The 23,188-nt window shown below is 41.0% G+C and overlaps 1 protein-coding gene across 9 annotated transcripts in view; it reads right to left on the reverse strand.

Moving 5' to 3' along the window:
* Nucleotides 1–23,188, reverse strand: part of CSMD1 (CUB and Sushi multiple domains 1) — a 1,678,033-nt gene that overhangs the window by 380,313 nt on the left and 1,274,532 nt on the right. For all 9 annotated transcript variants that reach the window (XM_053286225.1, XM_053286224.1, XM_053286226.1 and 6 more), the window contains 4 exons: nucleotides 15,702–15,884; nucleotides 10,374–10,700; nucleotides 8,390–8,584; nucleotides 1,064–1,202 (listed from right to left, as the gene is read on the reverse strand). In XM_053286225.1, the coding sequence (XP_053142200.1) occupies nucleotides 1,064–1,202; nucleotides 8,390–8,584; nucleotides 10,374–10,700; nucleotides 15,702–15,884 (844 nt within the window). The remainder of the gene's footprint in view (nucleotides 1–1,063; nucleotides 1,203–8,389; nucleotides 8,585–10,373; nucleotides 10,701–15,701; nucleotides 15,885–23,188) is intronic.

A 23,188-nucleotide genomic window follows, 5' to 3' on the forward strand; every position in this document is an offset into this window, starting at 1 on the left:
TTTCTTTAGGAGCATTTATTATATACAACCTGCTTTGCTCATAACATTGATTGTGTTTGATATATTACATGTAGAAGTACTGTATCATAATACAGTACTTCTGATTCTTCATTTTTATCATCATAATGAATTGAATTGCCTGGATTGAGACAAACCTCTCTGCCTTTTCAAATGTTCCTTTATTTCTTGACGTGGTATATTTTCAAAGATAGACCAGTTTATTTCACATGCTATAGAAGATGGAGGAATCTGAAGCAAGCAAGAAGCTTGGGAGAGTAAAGGCCAGGATCCCTTTCCTTATATGAATATATCTGAACACTATTTTCTTAAATATTTTATTCATAATTCTTTAAAAAAAAAAGTTCATCTTGCAATTTCTTTTTGGTTTTTCCAATGTGTCAGAAAAACACAAAAAACCTTTCAGAAAAAATGGGGGGAAATGGTTTTTTAAAAATAATAATTCCAGGTTTCCCCCCAGGCCTTTACATCTCTATCCATAATACTATGTAATTGATACTGATTTGACTAAAGTTCATGTAGTCCAACCTCTGGCTAGTCAGAGTCTTTGATAAGTTCACACTTATATTTGTATTTGTCCCCATTATCTGGTATTCTGGAATATTTTGCTTCTGTACATGAAGTTCTATTTAGCTATCACAGATAATAATTGTTCGTCGACCTACTGTCTATTAATTTGTCTAAAATGTTTTTAAAAGACCCTCCATCACGCCCCAAAACACACACACACACACACACACACACACACACACACACACACACACAGAGTTTTGGTGAAATTGTTAAGACCTAACCTTCCTCTGCCATTAGAACTGTTGCCACCTTTGTTAGATAATAGCTAACTAACAGAGGCAGGCAGTGTAGCAGGGAGTAGAAATAATGGAATGGAAGTATTCAATAATGGAAGAGTCTTCGAATATATTTTTCCCCTCTTGGAACTTGAGAAAACAGTCCATTTATAAAGGTTTTGTAGTGAAGTACTGTATATTCTTAATGTTTCACATTATTGCAAATACCAGTTCTTGGCATTTGAACTTATACTCACTTATCAAAGGTGATCTTAATAGAGTGTCCTTGCCTTGCTTCAATTACCCATTCACAGTTTAATGAATCTTTATAGTAGCCTGGCCATCCTGGTGGCAAGATGACTCCACTGGATGCTGTCAGATGGCCACCACATGGTGCTTGGAGGCAAAAGAAACATATGATTAAGCAAGTGTTCCAAACAAACAATAATACATTTCCTATTTCGTTTATACAAATTTGTGTGCATTAGAGAATATGATGTTGTCAAGGACAACATAACATAAATTACAAATAATTCTCCCACCATGCATTGTTTAATATCCAGTTCTAAAAAGAACTTCTAATAAGTTCGTATCTTATTAGAAGAACAATATAGCAGAATATCCCTTTGTGCTGGCCTCAGTCATTGCTTTAAAAAGTTAGTGCTCTAATCAAGTTAATAGACCTGTCTCAGCTTTTATTTCTTTAATTTATATTACTAATTATGGTTAACTTGTGTAACTTGCTCCAGATTCTGCCTGAGTTTCTTTACGGTGCAAATAAGTCATGCATGCCTCAGCCTAGCTTGTCGCATTCCCACCCTCACATTACCATGTCATGAGCAAATCGTTGTCCCCTGCTATCTCTAGAAAAGATGGCTGTTGCTAGCATGACAGTACCAACTTCCACTGTTGTACCAATGGAGTTTTGACTTGGGACATCAGCACTGGATAGGCTTGTTACACAGACAACCTAACATTTATTTGCCAGCATGGCAACTGTGTGACGTAGCGATACTCTAGATTTGGAACAGGAATTTTTCTGATCAAATCTTCACTTAGCCATGAAGTTCTCTAGCGCCAGTCACACTCACAGCCTAAACTATCTCACATATGATTATTGTGAGAAAATAAGATTATCGAGTTCCATGGAGCAATGGGAAGATGCAACTATGATATAGCAAGTATACTTATAAAATCAGTATAAAATACATCATATTCATATTCTGTAGCTTCTAAACCATGCATCTAGAGGAGTTAAAAAACAACAGCAGGCTGAATGACATAAGTATTTCTCTCACTGAAGTAGGGCATCATTGCATAAATATTCTCATTTTATTTGAAAGACATGTAAACTAGGGGTGTGCAATTTGGATTTTCAGTGTTTCAATTTGGATCCAAACCGAAACACCCCTGTTCTGTTTTGTATCCGAATATGGCCCATCCGAATCACCCCTGATTCAATTCGGATCCGAATTAATCTGAATCCGAATCGATTTGGATTAAAAATTGGGTCCCAGGGGCAAAATAGTGGGGTGGGGTGGTAGTGCCCAATGGGTTGAGGCTACCATCCAAATTTCAGGGGGATTGGGCAAAGGGCTGATTTTTCATGATTTTTTGAAATTTTAGTGTCTTTGGGGCAGATCAGGGACATAACGTGGGATCTGGGCCAAAAGAGTGGGGTGGGGTGGTAGTGCCTAATGGGTGGAGGCTACCACCCCAATTGCAGAGTGATTGGGCAGAGGGCTGATTTTTGGTGAATTTCTGAAGTTTACGCATCTTTAAGGTTTTCCCCTATTAGGTATAATGGAGGGTGTATCGCTTCACATCGGGGGGGGAGGGGTGGCCTAGAGTGGTGTGGGGTTGGTGGTAGTGCTGGGTAGGGGCAAGGAAGCTACCTGAATTTTTTCAAAGGATTTGGGCAGAGGGCTGATTTTTGGTTAATTGTTGAAGTTTATGCGTCTTTAAGGTTTTTCCTCATAAGTTATAATATAATAGAGCTTTCAGCAGCCCCATAAGTGCACTTGGGGGGGGGGGTGGGGTGGCCCAGAGCGAGTGGTGTTGTAGTGCACATAGGGTGCCAACCACCCCCATGGGTTTCTAACCCATGGCGTACAGGGTTCTGTTGTTTCTGAGGTATTCTGAGTGTGGATTCTATGATAGCATATTAGAGTGGATTCATGCTGTCTCATTGAAAATCTCATTTGCTATCATAGAATGCACAGAGTGGATTCAGAGCGGCAGGGAATTACACCGCTGCCCCAAGGTGCTTTACCAAAACAGAGTTTCAGTGGAAGAAATGTGGTGGGAGGGGTAAGTTCACCCTCCCGCCATAGAACCAGCGGAACTACCCACTGTTCGAACTGTGCACACGGTTCCGTGCACTCCCCTAGTGTCTCTGTGTGTGTGGTGGTGGTGGGGGGTAGAGTCAGAAAGGAATGGGGAAGGGAAGAAGAAGGAGAAATTTGAGTTGTTTCTGAATAAAAGTTAGATCAACACAATATTACTTGGTGTTTATGAGAGAAGCAGTTATAAAAGAAAGATTTTAGGCTACTCGACAATTAGTTAGTTGCCACACATTTTCAGAGTGCTGAAAAAGGAAGAGATAAATGAATGGATGACTATACAGTAATAATTGTGCTTTTTATACATTTGTCTTGCACATTTGCATTTTTCATATATTGTTTTTTGTTTGTTTTAAAAGGTGGGGTTTGGAAGGCATGCCTTTCCACAGCTATATTAGTCAAATAATTGCAGAAGCATGGTGCTTAATGTATTTAAAGATCATACAGACTCCGACGTATCCCCTCATATTATCTTCAGAGCATTATTTATTCATTCATTTTTACATTTCTATCCTGCTCTTCCTCCAAGGAGCTCAGAGTGATGAATATAGTTATTTTTATCCTCCAACAACCCTATGAGGTAGTCTAGACCATATCCTGCCCATATATCAGTTTCCATATAGATTAACCCAACTCAGATCCTATGCATGTAAATTTACAGGAAATTCAAGTCTCAATGCATTTGATACATCTCCTGGTCCTGTTTTCTCACCCTGACCAATAGTAACCAGGGTTAGGGTTTTGGACAGAGGAAGGTTCACAGCTAGGAAGAAGATAAGAAGCAGCAGTTGCCACCTCTCACCAGTGAGGTGGAAAAGGGACTCACTTTGCCTGCAGGGGTTTGCAAGGTCAGATCCAAGCCTTGCGAGGACTTTGCAAGGGCTCCACACAAGAATGGGGGTTGCTCTGCAAGAAGCCCAGCAAGAGTCAGAATAGGAACTCCTGCTCTTACTGTGTTGAGCAAGGCTTTGTTGAGGAAGAGAAGCTGCTTGCTGGCCATTTCTCTTAATTGTCCCAGCCCCTTGGAGCAGTGATCAGAAGAAGCTGTTAGCCAGCTGCCTCCGCCTGTCCCCTTTAAAAGTGCTTCAGGGTTCAGGGTAAAGAGAGATGGAAACATGCTGTTTCACCTTGCCTCAGGTTCTAGAATACCTTGGTCCACTCTGTAGGAGACTTATGCAAAATACTAGTAGAAAATGGTGGCTTGATAGCATGCTTACATGGGTGCAGGGTAGTGTAGAATCCAAGGGAAAGAGTTGTGGTATACAAGAACAAGGCAGTAGAGTGGAATCAGGAATATTGATAGTTCAATTAAATAGATATTATGTACAGAGTGGCAAGTGCAGACTCCTTTTCAGTGCTCTTGCTGCTGGCTGTTTTTTAGCCTGTGCCTCTACTCCAGGACTGGAATCCAAGTAACTAAAGCCCCATTCAAAAGCTGGCCTGGATCAAGGAATGGATTAACAAAAACACTACAGGCAGAGCTTAATATTTAACAAACTGATATTTTCTTCAAAATATCAATGCAATATCTAAATGTTCACTGGAGTTACTGTGTGACAAATGAACTGTAATTTGATTGTATTACAATCAAATAGAACAAGGAATGTGGAGAAAACGTCCAAAGAAGTTATCTGAAATTTCTCCTTGGGAGGAATCTTGAAATTCAGAGATAAAATACCAATTCTCCTTAAGAGAAATCTTAAAACTCCAATATTCAGAGAGAACTTCCATTGCAGAGAAATCTACTCAGCCAAGGAGTTAGTATGCTGTTTTCCCTAAAGTGTTGGTAAATTGCCTTTTTGACACTTCTTCAGAGAACCAAAAACTTCTTCTAGTTATTGTTTTAAAAATGTACTTAACTGACATACGATATATAAAGTTCTACCCTTAGCATTAAGGTTTTTTTTAAAAGCATGTTATAACTACTAAACATGTATGACAAACAGTATCAGAACTATAGCTCTGGACATTTAATTGAAGCAGGGAAAGAAAAGATGCCTGTAACTTTTCCCCATCTTTATTGCATAGCAGTCAAAGGGGAGCGACACATTTCACTCAAGACTAACTTCCTCTTCCCCTGCTTCCGTGTAACATTCAGCGAAGTCTACCCTTAAGTATTACCACACTAAATTATCTGCCTTAAATTCAACTTCCCTGAAGAAAGGTGTGAGGGAGGGAGGCAGAAAGAAAAGGGGGAGGGGAATTGTGTTCAGCTGGCCAAATTCTAAGAGCTTATTTCTGACTTGCTCTCTCCTCAGGAACCCTGAAGAAACAGACATTGGATTCTCAATTGGCATTAGAGAAGGGGGCATCTATTATTTAAAACAACAACAAACTTCTGAAAAGGGCAAGCCTGGTTTGAGAAAGTTACACCTTCATGAAAAAAGTGTTACATCACCTATATGAAAATTAATATGATTGAAATAAATGACAAGTGTAATCAAGCTGGAGCTAAAAGACAATTAAGTATCCCAAATGAATTATTTAAAGTAAACCTGTTAGCACCCTATTTATTCCTGAACAGTCTGAGAGGCTGTTCTCAACAGCAGCCAATACCGGGCTAGGGCTGCCAAGCCTGGGCTTGGCTGTCCATGAGAACCACTGGGAGCCTTGTGGGAAATCCTTGGGGGGAAACCCATATACAAGCCAGCCAGTTAGCCAAGGTTAAGAGTGTGAGTGTACCATTAACTCGGGCTAACCATTCGTGTGTTGGTGAGGCTGCTCCCAGCTGGTGCTGACACAGGAGAGGGTGTGCATCACTCGCGTGATACTTTGTGGGATTTTTGGGGCTGGGATGACACCTCCAGCCTCCAAGCCTCCACACTGTCTGGGACAGCAGCGGCTTATCTGGGCGTGCGATCCCCACACCCAGCAACTCTACTGGGAAGGTAAGATCTACTGGGAAGGTAAGCTGCTCTAGCCTTCCCCGCCACCCACCCTCAAGCCCACTCACAAGTTCATGAGAAAGGGCTCTGGACCTATCCTATTGTCATGATTTCCATTAATACTTCTTTTCTTAATTTCTCTATCTGTTTCAAGAGCGGAGTTGTAAAATTTTCTCATCTAGGCTATTCTTGTAGGTAGAAGATGCTACGATCCAAGCTACTCATAACACTTGAGGTAGGGTAGGGTTTAACACATGGGTAATTCCAAGTTGCTGCTGGAGCCCTGATATACCCACACTGTCCTTAGAGAAATTAGCAACTTATATATGGTTGTACACCTATGTGGAAAATTAGATGTTACCTCACCCGAATCTCAGTTAAGTTATGGATATACTTTCTGTTTTGTCATCTTCTTGTCACTAATATGCAATATGGCTGAAGTTCATGAAGTGCCTTTCATGTTCTTTGGTTGTTATTTATTTATCTCTGTTTATACATATTGCATTTTTCAAAAGAATGGAACAGATCTTAGAATGTGACTTTATTTTCCAGTTGTTCCTACAGAGTTCTATAGAGTCCAGTGCTCTAGTTAAAACTCTTCTATAGGTACATATTGGGATGCTACTGGGATTTCAAATTTTGAGGCTGCTACATTCATAACCTCTTCGACTGCAATATAAATCAATAATTCAGGTTTTCAATTCTGACAGCATTTCAGTGATCCATCAAGCTGGTAGATTCTAAGAGACTAAACTTTGAGTAAGGAAGTTCTCTGAATCCTGCTTTGCCATGACCTCACTAGGTGTGGTCTTAGAAAGCCACTCACTCTCTTCCTTAGCCTTCCTCTAATCTATAATATGTGTAAACCGCCCTGAGCCATTTTTGGAAGGGCGGTATAGAAATCAAATGAATGAATGAATGAATGAATATGGGGATAATATTATTCAATTACATTACAGGGTTGTAGTAAAGGTTCCTGGGATAATTATGTGGCACATAGAAAATGATGAGCAAATCCCAAATAAAAATTCTGGCTGGCACCCGAATGAAGTGATGGACGCTTTGATGGACTACAGGGATGCAAAGGGAGCCCTCATGCAACTCCCCCTTTCCCCCATGTGCATGCTGTTATAACAAAAGCCTGTGGAAATCATTCCAAGCACTCTCCCACAGCAACATGTTTCTGACCTTGCAAAGTCTTTCTTCAGCATGAGCAGCACTCGGAAGTCTAATGACTCTTCTGCAACAGCATGCATGTAGTGGGAAAGGTAGAGTTGTGTCAAGGCCAGTGTTCCCTCTAACAGGGATTCCCAGATGTAACTCTCAAAATCCCCAGCTGCAATGGCTTTTGTTTGGGGATTATGGGAGTTGTAGTCAACAACATCTAGGAATCCCTGTTAGAGGGAACGCTGGTCAAGGCTTCCATTGCACCTACAGTTCCTCGAAATACTGAGATATATCAATCTGAAAGCATCTGAAGGCACACTTCTACCGCTGAAGCAAAGGACTGCATGGATGACACATGCAAGTCATAGGGGGCACCTCAGAGGAAAAGTGAGGTATAAGTGAAATATGTAAACAATGTATTGAAATCAAAACATCTTTTTTCTGATATTTAGCTAAGGCATTGCCAAAACAAAGAGGTTGTTCTCACACGCAGCCCAACCCAGACTGAGGAAGCCCAGCCTGGGTTAGGTTATGAATGAGAACCATCAGGACTGGGCCCAATCCCAATGGAGCAGCATTGCCTAGCCCAGCTTTTAGCCTTGGTTAATGGTGCCAATGCACCTGGGATTGTGTGTCTCCTTGGGCTTCGTTTACCCCGAGGAGACACAGAGACGGGTGCCTAAAGTTCTCATTTCCGTGGGGGAATCCCCCAATGCACCGTGTTCAGTGCATTCTGTGATATGCAGAGGTCAGGACGCATCATCTTGGCTTCCACAGCTCCGCACTGCCTAGCACAGTAGAGGATTGTCTGGGAGCATGGTTTGCACTTCCAGCAATGATAGATTGATCACTTGGCGGGGAGGTAAGCTTTGTGCAGCCTTCCCCCTGCCCACCCACTTGCCCGCCCAGTCATGTGGATAGCTCAAAAATATTTTAGCACATACTACTGTTTTCTTCAATACTTAAATACAACTCATGTAAATATCTTATAAACTATTTAGTCATAGAAAGTTAGGGATATTTTCTGAGTATAACAGTCCAGATACATTAGCCTAAAATTTATGTTAAAATATTTTACAGAAGAGCTAACATCAAAAGCCAGTGTGTACACAATGTTTTCACTATATACATAAATATAAATATCTCAAATAAACGTGTAGCAGCATGCTATAAAAAGATCAGTCCTTACCTTCACAGCGTGGAACAGTTGAACTCCACACAACATTTCCATCCTGCATAACACAAGTTATGGTCTCTGAGCCCTGGGTTTTTACAAAACCATCATCACAATGAAAAGAAACAGAACTTCCCAGAAGAAATCTGTCTCCAAACCGTCTTCCATTTATGGGAATTCCTGGATCATGGCACTCATTCTGACCAAATGCTGAGTTTTAAACATAAAGAAATAGACAATCCAATTAACGGTTCATACATAGGATTCTTGCAAGACTCCTTCAAGGGCAAGGGCTGAATCCCTTTTCCTTCCTGATGCAGTTCCAATCTAGAACAAGGGCCCCTCCTGCTGCTATTTAGGAAAGCACTTTTTTAAAGTCATGACTGTGTAAAGTCATACCTCACTTATTATGATGGTATAAAATCATACCTCATATGATTTTTAAGTCTGAACTTAAGGCAAGGCTTTGTCTTTATGATGCTGGCATAATGGAAGATCTTCACCATTGTCATGGACAAGCATTCTATTCATTCATTGAGGAAGAAAAGCAATTTCCCAGTTCTGAAATAGATTGTATTTCAGAACTGGGAAATTGCTTCCCACCTCCCCTTAATGTTTGGATAGAATGCTTGCACATGACAAGGATGAAGATCTTCCACTATGCCAGCATCCGGTATCTCTTTGTAAGATACCTGTCATAAAAAATATTTCCTACTGACTGAGAGGGATACAAAAATTTGAGCCGAGATAATGATGGCTCACATACACAAACACGTGCGCGCACACACACGAACACACAGAGGTTTTTGTCATTTCCCCCCACTATTTTTCAGAATCTGACTAATTTTCTGAATAAGTTTGAAAATGTAAACTTCATTAATAAAGCAAATAAACTAAAAATGTTAATTACCTGACCTCAATAAGGTAATTGATGTACAGTCATCTCTTGTCAACCACAGTTTTCCCAATCACAGATTTGAGTATCCACGACTGGGAAATTGTGACTGCCCTCGCCAACTCTGACCCTAGTATCCGTGGTTTGGCAAGATTGTTTTAGAAATTTGGGGTTTGAGGGGGTGGATTTCCAGGGGGGCAATTTCCAGGGGCCCGGGGGGATTTTCTTTTTAAAAAAAACAAACAAAAAAACTGTATTTTTTGGTTATTTTGTGACCATGATTCCCCTAACACCCTGTTTCCAATGATTCCCTATTGCTTCCCAACCGCGAATTTGCCAACCATGAGGGTTTCCTGGAACGCACCCCTTGTGGTTGGCAAGGGACAACTGTATATAGAAAAATCCTTGCTCCCCTAATAATGTTTTTGCCACCTCTTTGCTCCCCCAAATTATTTGTTCTAGAGTCACCCCTGGGTGGAGGATAAACAGGAGAAAAGGACTCTCGCCTCCATGCTTTGCATGCTTCTCAGGAACATCTACCTGGCCACTGCTGTAAACAGGAAGCTCATCTAGATTGATCTTTGGTGTGTTCTAGCAGGGATCACCTTCTTAAGTAATATGATAATTGTTACTATCACACATTTCATTGTTGTTATATTTTTTTAAAGGTATAATTTGAAAGAAAATTTTTCCAAGGTGGACAATAGACGAGATTCTACTAAAATATTCATAAACAATGTGATACATTATTTCAGGACATATACTGCGGGGGGGGGAGCTTTTAAAATTTGAGAGCATTCAAAAATACAAAGATGTACCATTATGCAATTGTTCTGAAAATAATTTCATTGTTAAAGTTTAAAGTAACAGATTTTTCTGAAGAATTCAAATTAGAAGTACGATTGAGCCAAAGCTAAGAACTTTTAGTCCCTTTGATATCTGTGCGTGTGTTAAGCACATTTTTAGTCTCTCTCTCTCTCTCTCTCTCTCTCTCTCTCTCTCTCTCTCTCTCTCTAAAAATCATTGAGACTTGTCTTTATTCTTACCTTTATATTGAGCATACTGGGCATCATGCCATCAAAGTACATAAAAATGGATACTTACTAGTGTATGAGATATTGAAGCCTCTTCCAGTAGTAGAGTGATCTGACTGAAATTCAAGGCGTACTATGTGCCCATTGCTAGCTATTTGAGAAGGCACTTCATTGCCAGAAAAAGTGCCAAGTGCTGGTAAGTCTGAAATCCCATCATCTTTCACTGTCAAGTAGTCAAACTGGGGCTCCACATCAAAGTCATTGAAAATTAGATGTATTCTACTTCCTGGCTCTGAAATAATTAGCCACACACAATTCATATTGTTTCCATACTCCTCGGGATAGTTTGGCGAAAGAATAATTCCTGAAGGTGTTGTGAAGTTGAAGAAACATGAAACTATAAAAAGGAAAAAAAAGTGGGGGGGATGAAACACTCTGAACACTGTATTTGAAAATGTAAAGCTGCTTTTAAGGTAACAGGTCCAAACTACATCTCCTACAAAACACATATTTTATTTATCCATCATATTTATATACTGCCTGAAATGTGTATCCCTAGGCAGTGCTCATAATTTAAAATACAAAGGTAATAAAAAAAGAATTAAAAAACAATCAAAGCCATTTTACAGGATAAAAACAAACAGTTTAATATTAATTTTAACTAAAACCTTAGAAAACAGGTGCATCTTTAGGATCTTTTTAAAAGTAAGCAGAGATGGAGGAACTCTTATTTGACAGGGAGAGTATTCCAGAGCCCTGGGCAGCCACAGAAAAGGTTCCGTTCCAAGTCACCACAAAACGAGCTGGTGGCAACCATAACTGGACCTCCCCAGATGATCTTAATAGGCGGCTGGTTCATGACAAAGGAAGCACTCTCTTAAGTACCATGGATCCAAGCCATTAAGGGCTTTTTACATAATAACCAGCATTTTGTATGGAAACATATCATTAGCCAGTGTAATTCTTTTAAAATTGGTGTTATATGGTCTTTTGGGGTTATCCCAGAGACAAGTCTGGATGCTGCATTCTGCACCAATTTTAGTTTCCGTAATATGTACAAAGGCTCCTATAGGTCGTGGTTCCTCCACCCTCAGTACACCCATACCCCTGACAGGTAGCAAGGACCTTTCCCTAGATCCACCAGAGATCCAACAGTCTGACAATCACTCAATGTTTTCCTAGCCAGGTGGAGGCAACAGCGTATGGCATGTCAGCACAGCAGCACATGCCAAGCTAAGCCTAGTTGGTTTCCAGGGCAACACAGTAGGTCCCGATTATAGCCTAAACAAGGGAGCTCTCACAAGTCCCAAAGCTGGGTGTGGTTTTATGGGCAGGAGTGAGAAGAACGATGTTCTGTTCCAGGTCAAAAGCTAGTAGAGAACCTCATTGCGTAAGGTTGGCCCCACACCCTGGTCTGCAGGCATGAATGTGTGTGACTCACTTGCTGCACTTCTCCCCTCCTATCCCCAACCACCCAACTGCTGCTCCACCTTCTGCTATGATGACAGCATCGCACAAACACAGTTGGGGTGTTCTGAATGGGCTTGCTTTCAGCTACCACCCCACCCTGTCCAGAGTGATGTCTGTTGCCAGCCCATGTCTGGAATGGGCTCTGCCAGCTCAGATCAACCTTGGAATTTATCTCCAACATTTATCTATAATGTTGGTGAGTTATTCCTTTTACTGGGTTGGGCGGGTATCATCCTATATTATGTTTCTGCTTGCTGAATATGAGGAAATTGCTGCAAATGGTCTGGTTTTAAAAGGAATTTTTAATCCCACATGTCAGCACAGATTTAATTGTCTCTTTCCCTGCTGTAAGTAGCCTAATTTTTTCAAAAGAGGATCCCTCACTCATGTGTTTTTTAAGGTTCTGGGATGTGAGCACAGCTGGTTTAATGCTCTGTTTTCCTGCTGAGAGAGATTGGTTTTCAATGGGATTTTAAAGCCCATGTGGACATTCCTGATTTAATTTTCTTTCTTACTACTTGAAATGGGGTGTGTGTGTGTGTTTAAGGTTCCCTCCATCAAATTATTTTTACAGTTCTGAGACAAGAGCAGTGCTGGCCTCTCTTTTTCACCACTGGAAATGGCTTGGTTTTAAAAGCCCAAACTCAAGTGCTTTTTAAAGTTTTGTATTGTGACCAAAAGTGGTTTAATGTTCTCTCTTCTTGGATTTAAAGGGAATGTTTAATCCCATGTGGGCAGAAATGCTTTGTCTTGATCTTTTCCTTCTGGAAATAGCCTAAGGCAAAATAAGGTCTTACTGGAAAGGGATGGTGGGCACACAGGCACTAATCTGTTTTGTGGTGGGGGAGATAACTTCTCAGTATGCTTTGCATGCCCTATAACTTAGGAAACAGGACTGGGGCAGGAAGATGGAGGGAGGCAGAAAAAGATACTTAGCTCATGGTACATGTCAGTCCCGCCCACGGGCTGCTGGGAGCAGCCCTGCAGCCCTGCGCTGGGGCGTTTAATCCCGACAGTGCCGAGCTGAGGTGGTAAAGGGGCCGTGGAGGAGCAGGTAAGCCCTGCTTTTCTCCTCTTAAAGTGCTCACTCACCCCCCTCCCCACAATGATTCAACGGGGAAAGTTCAAAGTGTTTTGGTGCCTCAAAATAGAGGTGCCGGAACACTTTGTGAAAATCCATACAGATTATTTTGTCAGAGACATCAATTTCTCTTCGGTGGTAACTGTTCTAGTAACTCTATCTAACAGTTGCTGACTACAAGACTCACAACAAGAGATGGATATAATCACCATGAATTGCTAGTAAAGCTCCCTTTGTTCAATTTGTGTTCTATTGTTCAAAGTTTTGTTTTGTTTTTTAGGTTGTAGCAGTTCCCATAAATAATGGAAGGTTACTGTAGCATGCACTGGGAAAGTAACCACTGGCAAGTTATGGAAGGATCTTATTAAATAGAGTCACAATGCACAAAAGAATGGGAGTGGAATATAAACATATTTTCCATATGTCAAAAAAGCCATGTATGTGTATGTGTACAAATCATACTATAGAAGCATCAGTAAACGAAAAGAAAAAAGCAACGAATGACAGATCCACAACAGACATGATTCTATCTACTCACTTTTGAATAGTTATAACTAAGTATAAAAAATAGCCACTGGGGTGTAGGGATGTGTACAGAACCGGCTGGCCCGGTTTGGTTCAAGTCAGGACTGGACTCAAACCAGACCGGGCCAGTTCAGTCTGGCACCCCCTCGGACATCCCCCCAGTTTGGTCGGGGGGGGTACACAAACATTTTTTTAAAAAATCAAAAATAATTTTTGTTACTTAGCCCCTTCAAGGTAAATATTGGAGGTGGCGGGAGGGTCCACAGAGGTTCCCCCTCCCCCTGCTGGCCTCTCTTGCAGCCCAAACTGGCCCATTTATCCAGCTCTTCAGCCCATTCAGGCTTTTCCCCTCCAGTGCGTGGGCCATTTTCGAGTCCACCACGCCTGCAGTTGGCCTCTTCATTACCCAGGCCACGCAGAAGCCAACCACGCAGGTGCGGCAGCCTCCAAAATGTCCACTGCGCCAGAGGGAGAAGGCCCAAACAGGCCAAAGAGTCGCCCAAATGGGCCGGTTTGGGGTACAAGCGAGGCCAATGGGAGGAGGAGGAGGAACATCTGCGGACCTCCCCCACCGCCTCCAACAACTACCCCAAAGGGGGTAAGTAACAAAAAAAAAAAATCCATGAACCCCCTGAACAATCAGGGGGTGTTCGGTCTGGGGTTGGATCAAACAGGAGATAGTTCAGTTCGACCCTGAACTATTCAATGTCAAACCTGTCTGCACATCCCTACTGGGCTGGATAAAAAGTGCCTTACAAGGCACCTCTGCAGATGCAAGATCTTCTGTCATTTCCAACTGTGTGGGCTGATCGGAAACCCTGGCATAAGGCTGCACAATATGTGGTCATTGTTGTAAGACCCAGTTTAACAATTTAACAGGCAACACGCATGTTCCTTATAAACTTGGGGAGAAAGGAAAATACCTCTAGTAACATCATTATCATATTAACTGAATAATAATAATACTTGGCAATTATATAACACATATAAATAATCAAAAACAATTCACATTAATGTATATTGACATTATTAAGCAAAACATCACTGAGATACATAACTGTCTTTCTAAGAAAAGTCAAACAATGGCTCAACACAAGCAAAGCTAATTTTAAAATGTTTAAATCAACAAATACTTCTTCGAACTAATGGCACCTGCTTTTCATGTCTTTCAGCATTTAAGCCACATTAAGGTTTCAAGATGAAATCAATTTTATAATATTTTATTAACACTCATGGAAATTTGTGCTTGTTTGTCCTCTAATTTTTAAAGGGGAGAGTCTTATAATGTGTAGACCACCATCTGTTTTCAGGGAGATGGACAGCTTGACAGAACACATGACAAAAAGACAGTGGCGGGGTGGGGAGTATATCCTGGGATCCCATATAGTGTACTGTGATTGGACTGTAAACACATGAATTGTATGGGTGATGCTTATACTCTGAGTGGCCACTATATGGTTTTAAGATGTCAAATGTGGGGCATACATCATATCTCAGGACCCCCTTGCATGTACTTTGAATTTTGTTAGTATTGGACAATACTAGTTCTAAAGGGCTGATGCTTATACTTTGAGTGGCTACTACCATGAACCAAGATCCTTCCAGAGTCCCCTATGACCCCCATCCATGTGCTGTAAATTTGGTTTGCCCAGAACACAAATGCAAAAATTAATGGGGACACACAAACATGGGCAGACATACAGAGACATGATGCTCATATGCCTTCTTCTCTTTAGAAAGAACTAAGAAGGATAAATTTCCATTCAACAAAATGTTATATGGCTGCCAAATTCTCAGTAACAGGAACTGGATATCTGCTTTAAGATTGTGCTTTATGATGCAGTTAATAGAAGAAAATAGCTTGTGAAACCTATCTACGCTTTGGTACCCAGACCTAATAGCCGTGCATCTCAAATATTTTGTTTTAAAAATGCATCATGGCCAATACACTCTTTCAGCATCTGCAGCTTCTTATAGAACAGGCATTCTGAAACTGTTTGATGATAAATACAACTTAATGGCACTCCAAAAGTCTATGATGGAATATTTTCTTCTGTATGTAAAAATCCCGAGATATACACCTTCAAATATTTAACCAAGATGTTACAGCGAAATAAATAGAAGAGATGAAAAATGGCAGGTAAAAGGAAAATAAAACTAGGCAATATCCTATGCGGTTAAGGAGATATTTTAAGTGGAGGGGGTATTTCAAATGTGATAACATTGATGTCTTTAAAAAGGTGCACTGCATGGTATTTGTAAAGGTCACAAAAATAACAGGTGGGAGTCAATACATTGATAAGAAAGCAAGTTAGAACTTACAAACACAGCTGGGTTTGTTGCCAGACCACTGGTTATTTTGTTGGCATGTGATCACTCTCTCTCCCACAAGTTCAAATGCTGCTTGACATTCAAAAGTAAGAGTATCTCCATGAAGAAAACTACTGCCAGTCCTCTTTCCATAGGATGGAATTCCTGGATCACCACATCCACCTTTCTCTATTTCTGCAAAAGAAAATTGTAAAGGGGCAGGTGAACCCTGGGAATTATGACAGACACTCGGCATACAATCAGAAGCAGTCACTTTAGGATAGGTTAGTTCACCATGGCATGGAAAAGAGATTCCTCGGTAGAGCCCTGTGTGAGTGCTACCTCAAATTTAGCTCTGGGTCTTTTTAAAACCTTAAGTCGTCATAAGGTACTCCACTATTGCTGATGCAAATAATATTTTCCAGTGACCAGAATTATTCTGGGGTGCCCAACATCTTGGGGTATATTATAATCCACCAAACATATATAGTTTACTTCAATGCTTGCCATCCAAATACAGAAGTGGCAATTCGGCCTACCCAATGATAGGCACATTCATCACAGGAACTAGGATGGGTTGGTAATAATATTCCAACCTCCTTTGTATATTTTTACTCAATATTTGTTATAAAAGAATACATAACTAGGGATAGCACCAACATTTCACCCAAAGTGAAATCTGAAGTGAATTTCATAGTTCCTCCCAAAGCAAAAAAATAAAAATAAAAATAAATCTTTAAAATGTTCAGCATAGCTAATTAAGTATTCTCTAAGATAAATGTAATGTTTCCAGTAGCTACTGCATATCCCTAAATATAACACTGATTTCATAAACAAAATTATAATCCTTTTTTTAAAATGTTGCACATTTTCATCATTGTGAGCTGACAGTCAAGAACCAAGAACAACAAAATTAACAAATAGAATAAAGATGCAGTCCTAAGCAGACATGTTACAGAGTAGACCTTATTCAACTTAACAGAATTTTCTTCTAAATATGCATAGGAGTGAACTGCATCTGGAGAATAAGAAGCTACCTTATACTGATTCAAAACATTGGTCCATCTTACTTAGTATTGTCTGGATTATGGGCTTTCCAAGGTTTCCAGTAGGTGTCTTTCCCAATCCTATCTGGAGATGCCAAAGATTGAACCTGGGACCGTCTGCGTGCAAAGCAGATGCCCTAACACCAGGTTAAGGCCTCATTGTGAAAATGTGAATCAATTGTTGTATGCTGTTTTATGCACATTTGCAGTCTTGCTATCACTGACTGTCAGGCTCAGAAACTATAGTTCCATATATCAATCTTACAACTTTAAGTATTGAGGGAACTAGGAAACAGGAAGTTACCTGGAACTGGCCACTATGTTTATGTCTAATTTGGGGTTTTAAAAAAAAACATTTTCCCAATCCCTGATTCATGTTATAATTAAACTAGGATTGTTTTATGGTGAACAACAGCTGAACAAGAAATATATTCTTTCTCGACAAAGTGATAAACTTTGTATTTCGCTTGTCTCAGGTAGAATTTCATTCTCCCCCGCCCCCAATTAAATGTACCAGCTAGCATAAAAGGCTGCTTGCTTGCTTATTTATTTATTTGATTTATATACCATCCTTCAAAAAATGGCTCAGGGCAGTTTACATCAAAATAAAAACAAAACAATTAAAATCAAAGCTAAATTAAACAATTTAAATAATTTAAACATTAAAAACATTAATATTAAAATCATTTAAAACCAACATTAAAAATTTAAAACCATGAATCTAATTAAAAGCTTGGGTGAATAAATATGTCTTCAGTGCTTTTTAAAAAGTTGCCAGAGATGGGGAGACTCTTATTTCAACAGGGAGTGCATTCCAAAGTCCAGGGGCAACAGTGGAGAAGGCCCGTCCCCGAGTAGCCACCAAACTAGTTGGTGGAATCCGCAGACGATCCTCTCCAGATGATCTTAACAGTTGGTGGGGCTCATGGTGAAGAAGACCTTATCTTAAATAACCAGGGCCTAAGCTGTTTAGGGCCTTATAGGTAATATCCAGCACCTAGTATTTTGCCTGGAAATGTATCAGCAACCAGTGTAGTTCTTTCAACACAGGAATAATATGGTCTCTCCTAGATGACCCAGAGACCAACATGGCTGCTGCATTCTGAACCAACTGTAGTTTCTGGACCATGTACAAAGGCAGCCCCACACATAGCACATTGCAGTAATCCAGCCTAGAGGTTACCAGCATATGTACCACCGTTTTGAAGTCATTCATCTCAAGAAATGGACACAGCTGGCATATCAGTTGAAGCTGATAAAAACCACCTCTGGCCACCAAAATCTGGCCACCAAAATCTGTCTCAACCTGGGACACTAGGGAGAGGTTCAGATCCAGGAGCACCCCCAGACCTGTTCCTTCTGGGGGAGCGTGACTCCATTCAGAACTGGCAGATCAAAATCGTCTCCCGAGTTCCAACCCCCATCCTGAGTTCCGACAGAGGTACAGTAAGTACCTCCATCTTATCTGGATTCAGCTTCAGTTTGTTATCCCTCATCCAGCCCATTAGTGCCTCCAGGCAGGCATTTAGGGAGGCTATGCCTTCTCCTGATGATGTCGACATGGAGAAATAGTTGTAGGTGTCATCAGCATATTGATAACACCCTGCACCAAATCTACCTGCTTGAATGAAAACTATCAAAATAAAAACTACTCTCTGTTTTGCTAACCTACTTAAACTGGCAATACAAACTTCATCCCCTCTAGGATTATTTTCTGTACTCATTCAATCTCATGCATCTTTTGATCTAACTGATTAGAACTGTATGAACTTTATGAAGTTTGAGAATACACTACAAAGTTCTCCAGTTCAGATTTAACATCAGCTTCCTCTGGTTTGCCAGGGATATTAACATAAATCCTATTCTATTGCTTCCAGCTTTCATGTATTCTGTTCAGCAGTTCAGGCAAAAAAAGACTGTTTTATCTTGTTTGTAAACCAGCAATATTTACCATCTTTGGGGCTTATTATCTTCTCACTGTAAATAGAATGACAAGATTAAACTCCCCCACAAACTGGGATGAGGTGATCATACACTTCTGACTTTAATCAAAGTCCTGCCCTGCCACTGTGTTATCCTTTCAAGGGAAGAATTATGGCAGTTGTGAAGAAAAATGCATATTTAACAAATAAAGAAGAAGACAAATAATGCTACACATATCAGGCATTAGAATCAAACAGAGGAGGTCTCTAGATTCAAGGCCTCTACCGACCTAAACATTAAAGTAGATTATATATAGACAAAATAAAACAAACTTTAATGTCTTCATTACATTTGTACATTTCTTATGAACTTTATAACACAACTGAGATTTCATACATTTTGGCAAAAGCTTGAGGTGAACAACAACCCAGCTTTTGCCATATGTAACCCTGTGATTATGAATATAACAGAATGGTTGAAGACAAAATATTGAGATGTAACTATTTTGATGCATCAATGGCATTTATTCCTTATTAAAATCTATAGTCCTTCACATAACCCAACACACCTTTCAGGCACTGGATATTCTCTTACACAGGGGGTGGAGCAGTAGCTGTGGATGGGGATGCAGCTCAGTGGTAGAGCATCTGCTCTACATGCAGAAGGTCCCAGGTTCAATCTGTGGAATTTCCAGGTATGGCTGGAAAGGACCCCTACATGAAACCTAGTCCTGAGCTACATGGACCGAAGGTCTGACTTGGTATAAGGCAACTTCCAATGTACCTATGTCCAGTTAATGTCCTTATTTTGCAGGTGGATTGTGGGAGCCAAATAAGTTGGTTCTACTCTGTTTAGTGGTGTTACTCTGTTAGTAAACAAGACTAAGGTTGCAGCCTGCAGGTAGGGGTTATGCCCCGGCCACACAGAGGCCTATTGGGCAAGCATGGTAGCCTCCGAAATGGCTGCCACCACCAGAGGAAGGGCTGGAACAGCCCCCAAATGGGCCAAAACAGTCCTTTTTTAGAGCATAGGAAGGCCGGCAGGGGGAGAGGGAGATGCCAGTCACATCCACCACCAACCTGCACATCGTGCGTGTGTACAGGGTACTTCCGGTCACTTCTGGACTGAGGAGGAAATGGGGTGGCAGGGAGGTACGCTGCCACCCCACTGGACTGGTTTTTAAGCCGAGCCGTGGGTGTGTTCAGGGGACAAAAAACCAAACAAGCCTGGTTTGATTTGAGTCCAGTCCAGACTCGAACTGAACCAGGCAAACCAGTTTTGTGCACACCCCTTACTGAAGTTTGCAAATATATCAAAATAGTTTCTTAGTGTTACAAAGATCAAGAATTCAAATTGATAATCATGTTTTTTAAAAGCCATTTCTGTTTTTTTAAAAATAGTTTCTTGCATAATGCTGCACAACTTAATAGGATTTCTATTCAAAAGAACAAAATTAAGCTGTTTAAAAAGAACGAATGTAAAAGACTCAATATATTGGATTCTGCACTGATGGTACAGTGGAAGGGGGGGGGACGACAACCTAAAACTACCAAAAACATTTTACAGAATTACTTCAGGGGATCGTACATGGTATCATTGATATATTAATATTTGTCCATTGCCACAGTACCAACTCCTCAGTGGTAAAAACAACTGGCTGCTCACAGGGTTGTATCCAGGCACATGAGAGGAATTTAATTCACAGTGCCGGACACCACTGCCCGCCAGCACAGCAGTCCCCAATGCCCCCCAGAAATTTGTCCCTAAGTATCAGGGAACTCTCTGGAACAGGACTGTATGAGGCACTCTATAAGAGTTTAGATGAGTATATATGTAGCTCTCTGCAAAGATACAATCTTGCATGTATGAAAGTTGGGGGTGCTGACAGGGTGGAAACACTGGGTACAAACCTGAGCTTCTATTGCCATGTGTTGTAAACAGTACCTATATTGGTGGTCTGCAACAAATAGTAGTTTGCCTATGGTGCATGCATTACACAATCCCCTCTCCAGAAGCCTGAAACTTCCACAGACTCAAGAAATGCAACTGCTGCTCTCCAGCTGTGGGCTACATACTGTAAAGAAACTTCCTTCTACTGTATGTCTGCATGCAACTAGAAAATAGTTGTGTACAAAAACTGAGAAACAGATTTTCAAAAAGCAAAATTTGGTGGTAATTACAATTACAGTATGTAGTATCCAGACTAATTACATTCTGGCAAATAGCCAGTAAAACTAACTACAGTATCGGTCAATACTTACAACAGAGATGTTTTCTAAGCAATCCAGAGTAAGCAGCTAATATGACAGTTTCAGTGTTGTAGCAAAAATCTCTGTTATTTTAGTTTTCGTTTTCTGTTTCTCTGCACATTGTAAAATACTAGGCTCTCACAGATGCATGATGTGTGTCTAAAGAAGTGAAAAGTTACAGCTGCTCATCTCTCTCTATCACTTAGAGAATATGAGAGTACCATTTTTCATGCTCCGTTTTAGCTGTGTCCAGATTATTTACTGTTGCTGGCAGAGGCGTAACTATAGGGGGGCAGGGGGGGCACGTGCCCTGGGCGCCATCTTTTCTGGTCACGTGGGGGGTGCCGCCATGACAAAAAATTGATTTTTTTTAATTTTTTGTTAATACAAATGTTTCCTGCTCAGTGCAGCAGCGCTGCAGCAGTCAAGGGAGCGCATCGGCGCCCCCTCCCCCACGAGAGGTCCCTTCCGCGCCGCCCACCCCCCCCCATTGCTTTGCTGGCGCCAGGCGGGCAGTCAGTGGCCTGGCTTGGCGGCGGCGGGCGCTTGTGAGGAAAAACCTAAGTATAATGTAGTATGTTGGGGGGGGGCGGGGGGCGCCATTTCAGTGCTTGCCCCGGGTGCCGTTTTCCTTAGTTACGCCTGGTGTCTATCCTGTGTTTCTTTTTCGATGGTGAGCCCTTTGGGGACAGGGATCCATCTTATTTATTATTTCTCTGCATAAACCACCCTGGGCCATTTTTGGAAGGGCAGTATAGAAATTGAATGAATGAAAAATACCTTCAAGATGCTAATCAGGCATAAAAAAATGAAGTTGTGTTTATCTTGAAGAATGTATTATTTTCCTACTATACAAGAGGTTTAGGTGGTTAGGTAATTATTGTTACTTATTGTTACTTATAGTAAATAATTAGTTACTATTGTAACTAATGACAACGGGTACAGCAACCAGCCTCAGAATTGATAATGAAGACATTGAAGTGGCGGATAGCTTCTGCCTTTTAGGATCGACCATCAACAGTAAAGGATCCAGCAGTAGGCTGCAGACTAGCACTTGGTAGGATTGCAATGAAGGCCTTGGAAAGTATATTTAGATGCCATGACAAGTCTATACCTACAAAGATTAGAATCGTTTGGAGACTGGTCCCCCCGCCCCATGATACTCTCTGGATGCGAAAACTGAACTTTGAAGAAGCAAGACAGAAAAAGGATTGATGCTTTTGACCTTTGGTGCTGGAGAAGACTTTTGAGGATACCATGGACAGCCAGGAAAACAAACACATGAATCATAGAATAAATCAATCCCGTATTTTCACTTGAGGCACAAATGACCAGGCTAAACTATAATATTTCAGACACATTATGTGAAAACCCAGCTCTCTTGAGAAGTCCATAATGCTGAGGAATGTTGAAGGAAAGAGAAGAAGGCAACCAGCAGCAAGGTGGATGGACTCGATTACGACAACAATAAATGAACCACTGAGAGACCTTAAAGACCAAGTTGAAGACAGAACATCCTGGAGAGAATCTATCTATGTGGTTGCTAAGAGTCAACACTGACTTGACAGCACTTAATCAATCAATTATTGGTAGAGTTACTGACAAAGTTCTCCCATGTCAGGCTTAGAGAAAAACCTTGAAAATTATTAAAGCCTACCTTAAATGAACAGTGAACTTTTGAAGCTCCTGCATTCTTCTCCAGCTTGGACCAAAATCTGGGCTAGAGACGCATACCCAGTTTCACTCCCCTATCGCTGCCAGCCCTAAAAGCTAAGAACATAAGAACAGCCCTGCTGGATCAAGCCCAAGGCCTATCTAGTCCAGCATCCTGTTTTACACGGTGGCACACCAGATGCCCCTGAGGAGTCCATAGGCAAGAGGTGAGGGCATGCCAACTCTCCTGCTGTTTCTTTCTCTGCAACTGGTATTGAGAGGAAACTCGCCTCTGAGACTGGAGAAGGCCCACAGACTAGCAGCCATTGATAGACCTGTCCTCCATGAATTTGTCTAAGCCCCTTTTAAAGTCGTCCAAGCTGGTGGCCATCACCACATCCCATGGCATGGAATTCCATAGATTAATTATGTGCTATATAGAAAAGTACTTCCTCTTGTCGGTCCTAAATTTCCTGACCTGCAGTTTCATGGGATGACCCCTTGTTCTAGTATTGTGAGAGAGGGAGAAAAATTTCTCTCTGTCCACTCTCTACACTCCATGCATAATTTTATACACCTTGATCATGTTTCCCCTTAGTCGCCTCTTTTCCAAGTAAAAAGCCACAGA

The sequence above is a fragment of the Hemicordylus capensis genome, chromosome 1, assembly GCF_027244095.1.
Source record: "Hemicordylus capensis ecotype Gifberg chromosome 1, rHemCap1.1.pri, whole genome shotgun sequence".
Classification (NCBI taxonomy): Eukaryota; Metazoa; Chordata; class Lepidosauria; order Squamata; family Cordylidae; genus Hemicordylus; species Hemicordylus capensis.